Raw genomic sequence first — 15,082 nt, forward strand, 5'->3', positions numbered from 1 at the left:
GGGCGGGGTTTTCCCATGCGGGCTGCCGGCCGCGCGGCGGCACGTGCTCCGGGCGGGGGGAGCGTGCGGGGTGGGGGGTGAGGGGGGGCACGAGCGCCGCCGCCCGCCGCCCGTTGACTGACAGCGGGCCCGCCGCCAGCCAATAGGAAGGAGCGCCGCCGTTCGCCCGTCGCCTACTGGCTCGCGAGGTCGGGAGAAGGGAGGGGGCGGTGCGCGTGACGGACGGGCGCGGGGCGGACGGCCAATCGGAACTCTGCGTCCGTCCGCCCCGCGCTGCTATTGGTTGAGGGGAGTGTGGGAACGGCCGCGGCGGCGGGTTCACACGAATGGGGAGCCGGCGGCGGGTATAAAAGGCGGGGGGGCGCCGCTCGCGGGCATTGCTGGTCCCGCCGCCGCTAGTGCCGCACGCGTTCGTTGCCCGCTTGGAGCGCCTTCCTTCCCGCGCTTCCTTTTTTTTTTTTTTTTTTTTTAAACCTCTTTTTTTTTTTTTCCCCAAATTATTCGTTTTTTAACTTAATTTCCTTTGGTTATTTTAATTTCCCTTTTTACCTCGCCATGCCCGCCGACACGGGCATGGAAAAACCCACCGCTTCCCCTATCGCGGGGGCACCGGCCAACGCCAGCCACACGCCGGATAAACCGCGGAGCGCCAGCGAGCACCGGAAGGTAAATGGCAGCGGATGGCGGCGAGCCCGCGGCCGGGCCGAGGTCGGTGTGCGGGGTCAGGGGGCCGGGGCCGGGGGCGAGCAGCGGGCGGTGACGGTGTGCGCTGTGCCCGCAGTCCTCCAAACCCATCATGGAGAAGCGACGGCGGGCGCGCATCAACGAGAGCCTGGGACAGCTGAAGATGCTCATCCTGGACGCGCTGAAAAAAGACGTGAGTAGAGCAACGCTGGGGTCTGTAAGGGGGAGGGCTTGACGATGGGTTGTGGTGCGGGGAGGGGGCTCTGAGTGCCGGTGTTGTTCCCGCAGAGCTCACGGCACTCCAAGCTGGAGAAGGCTGACATCCTGGAGATGACGGTGAAGCACCTGAGGAACCTCCAGAGGGCACAGATGGCCGGTGAGTGAGCCCCCGGTGGTCCCCCAACCCTTGGGGATCCCCTAAAGCTCATTGCAAGGCTTGGAAACTCTTACGGATCCCAGACCTGCGTGGGAACCACTGGGGAGCCCTAAAACCCATGCAAACCTCAGAAGCTCATGGGGATCCCCAGTAAACCCATGCAAACCTTCCAGAACTTGTCGGGAGCCCTAGAAACTCCTACAGCCTCCAAATTAAAGTCTCAAAAAGTCTTAGACCCAAGGAAGTCCATGGAAATCCCCCCCAAAATCACTTAAGGGAAAACCTTTAGGGACATCCCCAAACCCATGCAAACTTCCTAAACTCTTTGGGACCCCAGTGAAATGTTGCAACCCCCCCCCCCCCCCCCCAAAAAGCTCTTAGGCACTCTTCCAAAAAAATGCAACCTCCCCATTCTAATGCAAACCCCAAATACTTCAGAGGACCCCAAAAGCCTCTGCAAACACTAAGGACTCCCAAAACCCCTCTTCTTGAGACCTCCCAGCCAAGAATTTGTTCTTCCTTTTTCCTACAGCTGCTCTCAGTGCTGACCCCAGCGTGCTGGGCAAATACCGGGCTGGTTTCAATGAGTGCATGAACGAGGTGACGAGGTTCCTGTCCACGTGTGAGGGGGTGAATGCTGATGTGCGAGCCCGCCTGCTGGGCCACCTCTCTGCTTGCCTGGGGCAGATCGTGGCCATGAACTACCTGCCACCCCCTCCTGCTGGCCAACCTGCACATCTGGCTCAACCTCTGCACGTCCAACTGCCTCCTACCACCACCGGAGCGGTGCCGGTGCCGTGCAAGCTGGAACCAACCGAAGCTCTTTCCCCTAAAGTCTATGGGGGTTTTCAGCTCGTTCCAGCCACCGATGGTCAATTTGCCTTCCTCATCCCCAACCCGACGTTCCCACCTGGCTCTGGACCGGTTATCCCACTCTACGCCAACGCCAACGTCCCAGTGTCCACAAGTGGAGGCTCTGGGAACGCATCCAGCACCCCATCAGCATCCCCTGTGCAGGGTTTGACATCATTTGGGCACAGCGTGGTGCCCGCATCCCAGGCAGGCAGCCCTATTGCTGAGCGCAGGGAGTCCGTCTGGAGGCCGTGGTGACCAATCCCACCCCTCATCCCAAAAACTCTGCTTTGGCTCCGTTCTATGGAGCCCTGTTGTGGTTGTTGCATTTTCCTAAGCAGATTTCAACATGAGGAAAAAGGGGGGGGGGGAAAAAAAAAAAAGGACCTCGCTAGGAACTCGCTATTTATTATTCTCAGAGGTTGGGATCTCGATTTGTATTTTTACTCCTTTGAAATGCCTTTATTTGAGATACTTTTTTTTTTTTTTTAATTAAGGAGAAATAAATGAGAAATAGTTTTGTAACAAAGAACTCAAAGTATGATGCCAAAGTTGTTTGTATCCCGTCGGTCCGTGCGTGTGTTGCGTGTGCCTGTGTTGGAGACCTCCAAAAAAAAAAAAAAAAGAACAAAATAACAATAATGCAGGTGTTGAAATAAACTCTTTGAAATAGAACTTTTACTTTCTCCTCTCATTTGAATGGGCAGAGACAAAGCCAACGCTGCAGGAAGGCGATAGGGGCCAACTTTATGGCCTTGAGTGTGGCTGTAGGAGGGCTCTGTGCAGCAGATAGGGAAGGTTATGAGGGGCTGTGTGAGCCCTGCTTCCTAAATCCGTGCTCCTGGAAGCTGGGAAATGCATGCTTGCTGCGTGAGATAATCCAGCTTGGAGCTTTTGCTCCGTATTATGGCTCCGCGTTACCTTTCCGTGGGGGTGGTGCGTGCAAAAGTTACTATCTCGGCCACAAAAGAGGCAAGAGAGTCTGTTCCCATTGTGAGGAGGGTAATTAGAAGGTATAAAGGGTCTCATCGAGTATGCAGCGGGCTCTTTGGGAAGTTGGGAGCCCTATTGAAACGCCTGGGAACTCGGAGCTGAGGGTTAATGTGTGTCTTTTTTTTTTTCTTTTTTTTTTTTTTTTTCCCCTTCTCTCTCCCTGCTCTCATTGACATGGCCAGATAGACTCTGATACTCAATGCTGTTGTAAATTCAATTGCCCGGCCGCACAATGCCGACCTCATAAAAGAGAATCACTCGGGGTTGTGGCTTTTATTTTATTTTCTTCCAGTAAGTATCGGAGCTGAGGAAAAGACAGTTTTGCCACCCATTCTGCCTCACCCCCAGCACTTGAATCCTGGCCAAGTGGAAGCAATGGCAGCCTCACCCACACGGAATTAACCGCTTCCAATTGTCACCAATTAATAAGGCCGCGGTGTGGAGAAAGACCATTGAGTGGTATGGGAGGGAGGCAAGGCTTATTGTGTGCTTTGCTCTGTGTTTGTGAGGTCAGGCCATTGCAGTCCGTGCAGGGGGATGCCGTGTGTGTGCCATTACCACATTGATGCCATCCGTACGCCATCCTCACGTCCAATGGATGCCATGCGTGCGCCATTGCCATGTCCAACGGATGCCCCGTCCAATGGATGCCCTGTCCATTACCATTCCCACACCAGGGGCCACAGTGCCTTGTAACCACGTTTCTCGCCCATCCTCGAGTCCCTGGGACCCCACATGCGATGCTCCTCATCCTCCTCCCCAACCCCCAGGGATCTCCTGGCTGCAACGCCCCGATGATGGACAACATCCAATTACTCCACATTATACCCGTGCTTTGTTTTGCTTTTCTTTTTTTTTTTTCTTCTTTTTTTTTTCTTTTTTTTTTTAAATACTGGCAATGCAACGTCATGTTTTGAGCTCTCAGTAAGCAGAACATAGCAGTGCGTGGGTACAGAGCAGGGTACCACTTCTGGAGGCCTTTTTGCACCTATGGCCAAGGTCAGCCCCAGGAACCCAACTCCAACGCATCATCGATCAGCACCGGGTGCCCCAGGCACAAGGAGGGATCCATTTAAATCCAGAGGTTCCCAGGAGGTTTTGTTATGCAATCACAGGCAGAAAATCACGTTACAGCCATTCTCCATCCCCCGCAGTCGCTGCCAACCCCTCCTCTGCTGTCTGCAGCCACCCGGGCAACGCTGATCGGAGCCGCCTGTCTCCTGCCTGCAACCCAATCCATCCCCAGGGCTGCACCCTGCCTGCATCCCCTGCAGCCACCCCACACACAGCGCCTTTCTCTTACAGCCGACGGGCACCCTGAGTCACACTCACTGGAAGAAAACTGATTTTTGCATGTGTCTCTGCCAAAGAGATGCTCTGAAAAGCAAACCCAGCAGGGGACAGCTGGCACAGCGCTCAGTGCAGGGACCCTGCGGTCACAGCCCTGCTGTTAGGGCCAGCACAGCCACACGCTTTGCTTTTGGCCTTGGACGAGTCACAGAGCTGCTGCCCAGCTCTGGGAGGTGAATGACACCGAGCAACGTGCGTGGCAGGAGCTCAAGAGCTGCAGCCAACCGTATGGGTGCCCTTAGCTCCAGAGAATGCACGTTTGCAGCCTTTGGGTTGGTTCTGCACCAACCTGCCCACCTGCCCTGCTCTCCCCCTTCAAAACCCTTCTCTGCTGTGCTGCTGTGCTGTGTGTGCAAGCCTTGATTTTTTTTCACGTTTTGAGCCGACTGCTCAATCTGCCCTTATCCTTGTCAAGGTGCAATAAAAGAGCAAAGTGTGCTGCTGCTGCTGGAAGGTGAAAGTCCACAGGGGTGGACGTGATGATAATGCCGGGGCAGCAGGAGAGCGTGGGCTGGGCACAGACCAGCAAAGCAGCAGCAAAATGCTCTGCACCACTGCAATGCCTGCAATTGCATTTCTGGTTGCAGTGGGACAGAACAACTCCACTGCAATGCCTGCAATTGCATTTCTGGTTGCAATGGGACAAAACTCCACCGCAACATTTGCAAACTGCAATTCCTGTTGCAAAGGGAAGAAGAGGGAGAGCTGTAGGCATGCCTGCAACTTCCAGAAAGCCGAATGTTGCAGCGGGGAGTTGGGCTCCAGCTGCACAATGCACCGTGGAGGTTCAGCTGCCTGCAGCACTGCAGCCCCATAGGAGCTTCACGTAGGAAGCGCTGCTCAGAGCAAGGAAAGTCCGCAGCCAAGCCCCAGGCAAGCAGCAAAGCTCAGGCTGGGAAAAGCACCCGAGCGCTGCCCGAAGCCTTCCGCTCTTCCCACCTCCTGCCTCGTGCTTCCCAGGGAGGAAATTCGCTGACGTTCCCCCCCCCCCCAACCCCTCCGGCCCTCCCGCAGCTGTTTCCTCCCCGCCCCGCAGCTCCTTCCCGCATCCCGCCCGGCTGTGGGGGGCAGCGCTGGGGGGGGGGGGGGGCAGACAGAGCCCAAAGACTGAGAGCTGCCCACCCCCCCACAGCCCGACTTGCCTTCCTGAGGGGGGGTGGGGGAGGCTTGCAGAAATAAATGAATAAATAAACCAGGAAGCCAGTAGAAGTAGTAATCAGTAGGATAATAAATAAAAATGGTAATCAGAGGATAAAATAATATAATAAAAGAATAACATAACCTAGGGTTGTGCGAAGCTCGAGGGTGGGCTGGGAGCTGCCCCCTCCCCACCATCATCCCCAACCTCGCCTTTCCACTTTTGCAAAGAGGAAGTGAAATGAAATGAAATAAGAAAATAAACCGAGAGGGGAAAAGAAGAAAACGACGCGAAGAAAAGCAAAAAGAAAGGAAAAAAAGAAAAAAAAAGCCATGCAACAGAACGGCGCACCCCGCCCCGCGGCCAGGCGCGGCCGGCAGCAGGCGCGGTGCCGTCGGGGCGTGGGAAGGGCGCGTTCCCCCGGGCACTCCGCCAGCACTACGGCAATAGGACCGGCAATAGGACCGGCAATGGGACCGGCAATGGGACCGGCAGTAGGACCGGCAATGGGTTCAACCCGACCCGCACGCTCCCACCCCGCACCTGCCCCACATCCCGACCCGGCGCACCCCGCACCTCCCCCCCGCCCCGGCGGCTGCGGGAGGATTGACTCGGGCTGTTGGCTTGATGAATTGAAATGAAGTTCTGCTCCTCTCGCTGGGGTCGGGGTCACGGCACCGAGCTGCTTGGTCACATCCTTGCTCAGCCCCGATGGAATGCAGCTTCTCCCTCCCAAAGCCAAGCGCTCAGCTCCGAATCCCACCCTGCTATCCCCTGTCTTCCACCCCACACGGAATCCATCATCACAATATAAGCACTGAACCTGCAGGTCCTGCGTGGGAGCTGGGAGGTGAAAATAGGAAAATCACTCAACCCGTGCTTCTGTCACTTCAAAAAGCAATGGTGAGGAAAGGGTGACTGTCCCGTCCCTCCAATTGGCCCTTTTGGAGAGTGGGGGCCAATGTTTGTGTGCGGATAACAAATTCCTGCATCTGAGCAAAGCATCTCTCTGGGGAAGGCGGGGAGGTTATTACAAGGTTAGGCCAAACTATTGTTAAATAAAGGGTTTTTTTCTTTTGTTTTGTTTTTTTTTTTTTTCCTTTGCAATTCAAGAGCCCGTCATATTAGGCAGAGATAAATCACAGCCCCAAATGGCTCTTATGCAAGAGATGGATCCCACACACAGCAGAAGCACTGAGGGCAGGAGCCAGTGCTTGGTGTGTCCCATCAGCTCCCTCCTCCCTTCCCCCAGCCCGTGCAAGCAGGGCGATGCTCTCTCTTGGAGCAGCAGTGCAGAAAACATCAGTCCTTGGTGAGGGACCCCAACCAACCCCTCAGGATGGGTCGAATCCTGGGCTGAACAACTTCCATTTGCTCTTGGAGTGGGCAGAAGTGTGTTTCAAACCTCAATCCCGTGTGAGGAGGAGCTCAGAGCCCCCATTTCCACCTTCTCTGACCCTGACCCATCATGACGTGCTCATCGGCCTCAGCCTCCAGGCAAAGAATGGGACAGCGGCACCCAAAGAAACTGGGGGAGATGGGAAGGACGACCCTCAGCTTTCTCATCTTGCCCGTTGCATTGCACTCAAGCAGCTGACAGCAGGCATTAATGCAAGGAGAGGTGATGCAGCCTGCTGGGAACGGAGCTCCGTGCCACGGCGATGGGCTTTGCTCACGTCTTGCAAGCCACGGGCACGAGTGGAAATGTTTGCTTCCGTTGTTCCCATAGAGAAAGCTGAAGGCTTGCAGGTGGGGGCTGGAAGCAACGTGCTGAGCCCAGGATGACGCGTGCATCGCCAGAGGTGTCTGAGAGTGCATGCAAATGGCTTCTGAGAGAGGTGACAAGGGACGTCTGCCAGGCTGGGTGGCTGTGGATTCGCAGGCGCCTGCCTCTGTGCTCCTGCAGAGCCTCTAGCAACTTAAAAGCACAGCCCTCCCGCAGTGGCACGAGCAGAGCAGAGGGATTTTGCATCAGCCCTGGTTTGTGCAGCACAGAGAGCTTTCAGCATGGGCTGCGATGCAGAGAGCAGCCCCAAATCCACCCCCAGCATTTATCTACCCTGTGTGTATACTGATGCACACTCAAATCTGGTGGCTTTTAACGTGTGACAGAGCGAAGTGTTTGCAAGTGTTGTATTTGAGTGCAGGAGAGCAGAATCCTGAAGGTGATGGTGATGGATTTAATTCTGCATTCGCTGCTTTAAGCTTCTCCTGAGCAAATGGAGTTGTTAGGATGGAACTGCAAGTGCAAAGCCTGCTGGTTGCAGTCCAAACAAACCTTTGGGTCTCCTCACTGGGAAATCAAAGCACCAGAGTTGCGTGGGATGGAGGGATTCCTATGATTTGCTTTTCATATCTCTTTGATACAGCATGATAACACACGTGGGGTTCCGTGCATCCATCCCATTCCTGGGGCCACAATGAAGCCCGGATGTGTGCATCGGTCGTTGTTGCAGCTCTTTGCAAAGGGAAAAGCAGAGAGCAAGGAGGCAAACGAGGAGGCTTGCAGTGTAAAATTAACTAAAGCTTGAGGCTTCCTAACAAAAAACCCATCAGCGCTCTGCTCCTCTGCTGCGCCTCTCTCCCCATCCTCTGCTTTCCCTTTGCTGCCTCCAATTCCTGGAGCAGAGCAGGGACAGAAAAGCACACAGCCCCTCCTTATCTGCTGACCCTTCGGGTTTCACCCGACCCCCTTCCCTTGTCAAACCCTATAGCTCCACTTAACAGCGATGCAGGCGAGCGCGTGTGCTGCCGAGCTGGGGAATGATTTGTTCGACCCATCTCATAATATATGGATGATGGAAGGCTCCCACTGATGACCTGTCAGGCAGCGCTGCAGCGTTGGGTGCTGGATGGGATGACACATTCACAGATAACAAACTTGGCTGTCAATCACCCGCGCTGTTAGACGTGGACTTGACGTGACAGCTATGGCTAACAACAGGTTTGATTGACGCCTCTACGAATTGTGGAATATGGAATGCGAATCGGAACGGGACTCGCCTCCAACTGGACGGAGCCGTGGTGCATTTTAAAACCTTGGGCAGAAAGCAAAGAGTTGGGAAGCACCTCGATGCCGTGCTTTGATTGCCTGCTGGGAGCTCTAAGCACCGAGCATCCCAACGGGGAGCAGAGCTCCAAAGGCAACCGAACTGCTGCTGCTATGGGGTGTGCATGGCAACGTGCTGCAACCCTGGCACGTGCTGCAGCAGATGCTCCTCCACGCCGGGAGGGCATCTCTATCTCTCGCAGCTTTGCCCTGCCTGTCCTCCCCGCTCCCTCCCTGAACCCTTTCAGCTATTTTAGGCTAAAAGAATCCAGACAGGTCTGTCTCCAGGCATAGGGAAGGAGGGGAAGTCAGCTGGTGAACCGGTGGCAGGCCAAGGCATGCTCGGGGCCGCGGCTTTGGGGAAGTTATTCATCTCGTCATTCACCCTTTGGTTTTCTTGGCCTGGTTTTCCCATCACTAGGTCGGGGATTGCACTCAGCACGGAGGTATCCTGCCGGAGCTGTCGGGCTGGGAGTGGCCCACCTCCCCTCTGACAGAGGGCAGAAGGCATGGGAACGTGTCAGCCTGCCAAGATTGCACGCTGGAGGCGGAGGCGCTGGAAACTTGCCTCTGGCGGCTGCTTCGTGGCACGACGGCACTTCCAGGAGCTGCTGGTTTCACCTATCAACCTGCTGCAGGGAGAGGGGAGCTGGCAGCCTGCCTGCACCCTCACGCTGCTGTGATCCTGTGATTCCATCGTCCGATGGTCCTACGACCTCACCAGGTTCCTTGTGCGCAGCCCCCAGCCCTTTCCCTGCTTGGTGAGCTGCACAGCACCAAGTCCTGCACCCAGGCTGGGCTCGCAGGTTGGGGCTGCACCCAACACGCTGCTCCGACTGAGCCAGAAGGAATTAGCCCTGAGATGTTGAAACCTCTGTTTTATTGCAGACAGACGTCCCTGCAGGAGGGGGAGGGATGTGGCACAGCTTCCACCTCTCTGCGTGCGCGAGGCACCGGGTCACACTGCTTCACCCCAGAGCAGAGGAGGAAATGGCTTTGTGCCACCCACGGAGGTGATGGAGGCGGCAGCTCCCAAATCCCCCTCTGGGTCAAGAGGCTCCATCCCATAGCAGGGAGGGCTCATGCCGTGGCACAAAGCTGCTGCTTCCCACCCTCATCTGTTTGCTTTCCGTCCCTGACCCACACCGCATCCCAAACCCCACAGCACTTTTGCAGGTACCTTTCCTTTCCTTTTGAACCTCTTAAATCAAACCTAACTCAGGCTCAGTGCAAACTGACGAGGGAAATCCGGAGCTGCTCGGGGCAAAAGCTAATGTGTTAAGCGCTGAGATATAGTCCAGATGTGGAGATCCCCAGGGCCACAACTGGGCTTTGAGCTGCTGGTTTGACACCTCTGGTTTAGACATTAAGGGTCCCACCGGGGAGGAAATCCTCATGGCCTGAGTTATGTGCTATTTACGGATGGGGCTCTGGGCAGCCCTTGAAAGAGCTCGCAATAAAACCTGGGATAATAGTAAATTATTAGCATAGGGTAGGAAAGGGGCTTTATTTTTTAAGGCAGCTGGTTTTATGGATTTTTTTTAATGCTGGATGAAGATAGAAATCCTCATGCCTCCGAGGAATAAGAGAATGCAGGAGAGGCAGAGGAGTGCGTATGAAAGCTGCGGGTCCCATTTGGAAAAGCACTCAGCAAGCAATAAAACTGGAACGAAATGCTTTGCATGTGATAGCAGAGGCATCTCCCAGGCAGCCCCATTGCTCCGGATCCTCTGCTCTGCAGCCCCATCCCTTCTCTAGGGCAGCCTAGGAGCAACAGGCTGGCGTTCAACCCTTGCTCGTGCCCCACCCAATGTGCAATGCTCTTTATTCTTTCCCTCTCTCCTAAAAAAATCACAACCATTTGCAGGGAGCCCCTCCCTATCCCTCGTGCTTTAAGGACGCTAACGCTGCGTCTGCACGGCTTTGCTCTGCTGTGACATGCCTGGAAGTGGCAGCAGTCCTCCTGCCCATCGCTGCCTGCCCTTGAGTTGTCTCCGTTCCCCTCCCAGCTTGATTTCCCTCTTGTCACTCTGTTGCCACGTTTGTTTTCCTCTCCGCTCGCTGTTAGCCATTGAGACAGAACATCCAGAGCAGCCGTGGGGCTCGTTCGAAGGGTGACAGAACGGAAAGGATGAGTTTATCCTATTGGAGAGATGCTGAGCTGTTCTCCTCGCACCAGAAGGGCATGTCCCATTGATGGGGAGGACCTCACGCCCACCTGCATCCCGCTCCCCACCCTCTGTCCTTCTGGGGAACTGCTGAATGGCACTGCAGGGACTGAGTGGGGAAAGCACAGGAGGTCTGAAAATACACCAGAAATATGGAGGAGAGGGGACCTTAAGGTGGGGATGGGCTCAGCGATATCCCTGAGCTGCTCTGAGCAGTGCTGGTGCAGCAGCTCCTGGAGCCCAGTGCGTAGTGCTGGTTCCCTCCCAGCTGCTGACTCAGAGGTGTTGGTGCAGGGCAGCAGGGACCGGCCCGTCTCGCCCAGCTGGTGCTCAGGTGTGGCCACAGGATTGGCAAAATGAGCTCTGCAAGCTTGGAGAATCATAGAACTATAAGAACATCTAGGCTGGTAACATCCTTCAAGACCACCAAGTCCACCCAGCAGCCTGGGCTTCCAAGTCTTATCCCCAAGCTGTGTCCCTTAGAGCCATGTCCTTGTGTCACTTACATACTTGCAGGGCTTGGGACTCCAGCAGTGTCCTGGGCAGCCCATTGCAATGCATGAGCATGAAGAAATTCCTAATTCCCAACATGCAGCAAGCCCTGGAGGTGCTTACACCCTGCAGGCTGCCCAGCGGAAGAGGCACAGCGCTGCTCATTGCCTCTGATGTCAGTTGTGTTGTGTTGCAGGCAGACACTGGAGGAGGACGAGTCCCAGAGTTTGCAGAGATTCATTTGCAGGCACTGTGCTTGGAGCACTCAAGCCCCAGAGAAAGCAAGATGCTATTTTCAATGGGTTTATTTCCACCTCCACTTTGCAGCTTGTGCTTCCAGCAAGCAGAACCTTCCACCTGCGCTGAGCTGGGAGCAGGACAAGGACCCATCCCCGACCCTTGGAGCTTCCCTGCCTTCAGCCCAGCTGTTTTCTCACTTGCAAGGCTTCCCCAGCAGCACCAAGCCATAAAACAGGCCTGGCGAGGGGAGGTGCATGCTGTTTGGTTTGGAGGAATCCGTCCTCTTGCTGAATAGCCCTTTCTTCTCCTCCTGTGTGTCCATCCATTGAGGCTGAGGCCACTTCCTGACGTACTCTGAGCTCTTTGCCAGCACAGTCACCAGCCCTGATGGCCGTAAAAGCTTGAATCCACTTTTATAGCCCATTCCTTAGCAATGAACCCTGTCACTCCAGCTGGGGGCTGGAAATGCTCTCCAGACCTCTGTTAGTGCTTGGTCACCTGCACGGTTTCCCTGTGCACAGTTGGAGCCCCCACTGTGTTCCACTTTGTGCCCAGTGCCCTGGGCATTGCTGGGCAGAGCCTGGCCCCATTCCTTTTGCACTCTCAAAAGAGGAAGGAGCAATGCAAGGCAGAGCTGTGCTGAGGCACTGCAGCATCCTTGGGTGCAGCAATGCAAGCTGGGCACCACCAAGGTGCAACCATGGGGTTGGATCTGGATGATCTTTAAGGACTTTTCCATTTGAAGCCATTCTGTAATTCTGTGCTTCTAAAATCCTACAGTTCTATGACTCTGTGGTTCTGTAGTTATGTAGTTCTATGACTCTATGGTTCTATGGCTCTGTGAGTTGATGGCTCAATGGTTCACTGATTCTATGGTTCACTGATTCTCTGGTTCCATGCTCCTGTGGTTCTATGATCCTATGGATTGATTGGTTGGGTTGATTTGATGGGCCAATCGTTGGACTAGATGACCTCAAGTTGGGTCATCTAAGGTTGGTCTTTTCCAACCTTAATGACTCCATGATTCTATTCTCAGTTCCTCTGATTCAGTGATTCTATGATCTTATGGTTCTATGATTCTGTGGCTCTAAGATGCCTCCAGACCCTCCAGCTTCATGGATCTCCCCTGTACTGCTGTACTGTGTGGGGATTTGGGGCTGTGGATGGGCTGGGAGGCTGAAAGCAGCCATTTGGAGGGCGAGGAAGAGTGGGAGAGAGAAAAAGTCAGTTTACAGCGGGCACAGATGTTAAAGGCTGCAAGAACCACGGAGAACATTAATCCATTAAAGACCAAATGGATGCCATAAAGTGGGATTTTTTGGTTTGTTCCAGTGCCTTTGATTGTAACTCCATGCTGCTGAGCGTTGAACTGGCTCAGCCTTCAGCACAGGCTTTGCAAATCAGGAAGGAGTTTCCTATGACGGTTTCCCCACTGCACAAATTCCCATCCCTTTACCATTGGAACAACCCCCCCCCCCCAGCCCGCCCCTAGCACACGTGCCCAGCACTGCATCTGCTCTCAGGCAGCAATTCCTGGGGCTAAAGAAAGAACCAAACAGTGCCATTCCCACGCGTTGCATGCGAGCCATTTCCTCCCTCTGCATTTATAGCCGTGCTCTTCTTGATGAGCAGAAGGGATGTTGGAAATAGCCGGGGTAATTAGCTAGCAAGAGAGAAGGATTCATTCCTGAACTTTGAAGCGGAGCAGCGTGCTAAAGGTCAGGATGTGAGGTGGGATTGGCGTCACTTCCTCTCTTTCAGTCTCACCTTACAGCCTTCCTTTGCTCCTCAGCCCACAATTAAATCATTCTGCAGAGTTCAAGAGATGAAGCTCCTCGGGTTGGTGAGCACAAAGCCACTGCACTGCAGTTGGTCCTGCAGGTGAACGCCTTGTGCAAGACTCCGACTTTCCCTCCGTGCTTTCTGTCGCTCTCCCAGCTAAATGACAGCAATTTTCTTTCAAATGCAAGGAGCGGCAATAAACTTGGCAGGGAAATCATTCCCAAGCAAATGGCCAGCCCCTGGCATGCAAAGAGAGGTGCTCTCATTGCTGTTGTATTGCTGGCAGCCCGGCCTCCGTGGATCCCAGGTTGAGAGCAAAGTCCTTTAAAAAAGGAGTCGAAAAAATGAAGCCAAACCAGAATGGGCTAATAGATATCGTGAATGAAGAGTTTTTCTTGGCAGCATCTGCTAAGGATAAGAGCTAGATTTTTCCTACAGCCCAGCAAAGTGGGCTCTGGGACAGCACTCTTTGGGATGGATGCGTCCCGCTGCACCTCTGGATGGCTCTGACAGCAGTAAAAGGCAAGGGACAGAAAGCAGCGAGGCTCTTTTAATATCACAGACAGCATCCTGTCTCATTGTCGCCTTTGGATAAAATTCCCTTCCCCGGGAGCAAACAGTGAGCACGTTATAGCATGAGCATTATGCACAGCTTGGCAACCGCGTCGCAGCGAGTGGCTGAACAGATTTTTCCCTTTTCCCTGCCTGGGGAAGATTTTCTTCTGTAGATTCACTGTTTTGAAAGCATTCCTCTTCCCATGTTGCCATCTCCTGTTTGCTCGTTCTCGTGTGCTCCCACGGCACAGCGTTGCCTGGTCTCTCCCTGCGTGGATGGCATGGAAGGGTCTGTGTGTCTGCAATGAGCTCTGCAGGTCTGGCTTTGGGGTTCTTCTGGAAATTATCCATGTCATGGAATTGCACCTGGAGGAGGAGATGGGTTCAGAGTTGCTGTTCTCAGTTTATTTTTGCAGGGAGCTGAAATGATGGGAGGTGGAGGCATCCATAGAGGTGTACCCAAACCGTGGAGATGTGGCACTGAGGGACGTAGTTCAGTGGGCAGGATGCTCTCAGTCCTCTTTTTCAACCTTAATGGGGAAACGGACATCAGCTGCAGCATAGGAAGTTTCACACGAATGTGTGTAAGAACTTCTTCACGGTGAGGTGACGGAGCACTGGAACAGGCTGCCCAGGGAGGTTGTGGAGTCTCCTTCTCTGGAGATATTCAAGTCTCGCCTGGACGCCTACCTGTGCGACCTGGTGTAGGGAACTTTGGCAGGGGGGTTGGTCTCGATGATCTCTAGAGGTCCCTCCCAACCCCTACAATTCTGTGATTCTGTAATGTTTCTATCATTGTATGTTCCTATGATGCACGATGCCCTGGCGGCCTGGAGTTATTCCAGTTTGAGTATAAGGGTGAACACTCCTTAACATTCCCAGTCCTTGGTGGATGCTTTGACATTCCCACAATGGATGTGGCCCAGGGCAGGATCCCATCAGCAGGACACAGCCGAGCTGCTCCGATGTCGGACACCATTCTGCTCCAACATTCACCTCCATTCAACTTCCAATCAAGTGGAAAGCAAACATCTCCGGGACATGGAGAGCCTTTTCTTCCTCTCTTTATTCCTTTTCTCCCTCTCCCTCTTTCTTTCACCGGACTCCAGTGATCAACGGCCGAGATTTATAAAAAAAAAAAACAAAAACAAAAAAAAAAGTTAAAAAAAAAGAAAAAAAGCAAGCATGGCTGAGGGCTGGGTGAGCTGCCTTGGCCGTGCAATGAATGGGCGGCACGGAGCGGGATGTGCCGCGGCGCGGGGCAGCGTGGTTGCCCATTGTAGGGCTGCCCGGGGTCAGGAGGGACCATATGTCACCATTCCATCGCGGGGTCTCCATGGAGCCCCATGGGCCGGGCCCTTTGTCCCTACGTCCCCCCCTCATATATTCATGGCCCCTCCGTC

At 54.3% G+C, this 15,082-nt stretch overlaps 1 protein-coding gene across 1 annotated transcript; it reads left to right on the forward strand.

The window, feature by feature from the left end:
- The first annotated feature begins 342 nt into the window (after positions 1-342).
- Positions 343-2,587, forward strand: HES4 (hes family bHLH transcription factor 4). Its single transcript, XM_085242397.1, is given in 6 exon segments — positions 343-666; positions 782-877; positions 973-1,060; positions 1,593-2,024; positions 2,027-2,100; positions 2,102-2,587. Coding segments are annotated over 6 exon segments (870 nt in total). The 5' UTR covers positions 343-555; the 3' UTR covers positions 2,171-2,587.
- Positions 2,588-15,082: the final 12,495 nt, after the last annotated feature.

This window comes from Meleagris gallopavo, chromosome 23, assembly GCF_905368555.1.
Source record: "Meleagris gallopavo chromosome 23, MGAL_WU_HG_1.1, whole genome shotgun sequence".
In the NCBI taxonomy this organism is placed as follows: domain Eukaryota; kingdom Metazoa; phylum Chordata; class Aves; order Galliformes; family Phasianidae; genus Meleagris; species Meleagris gallopavo.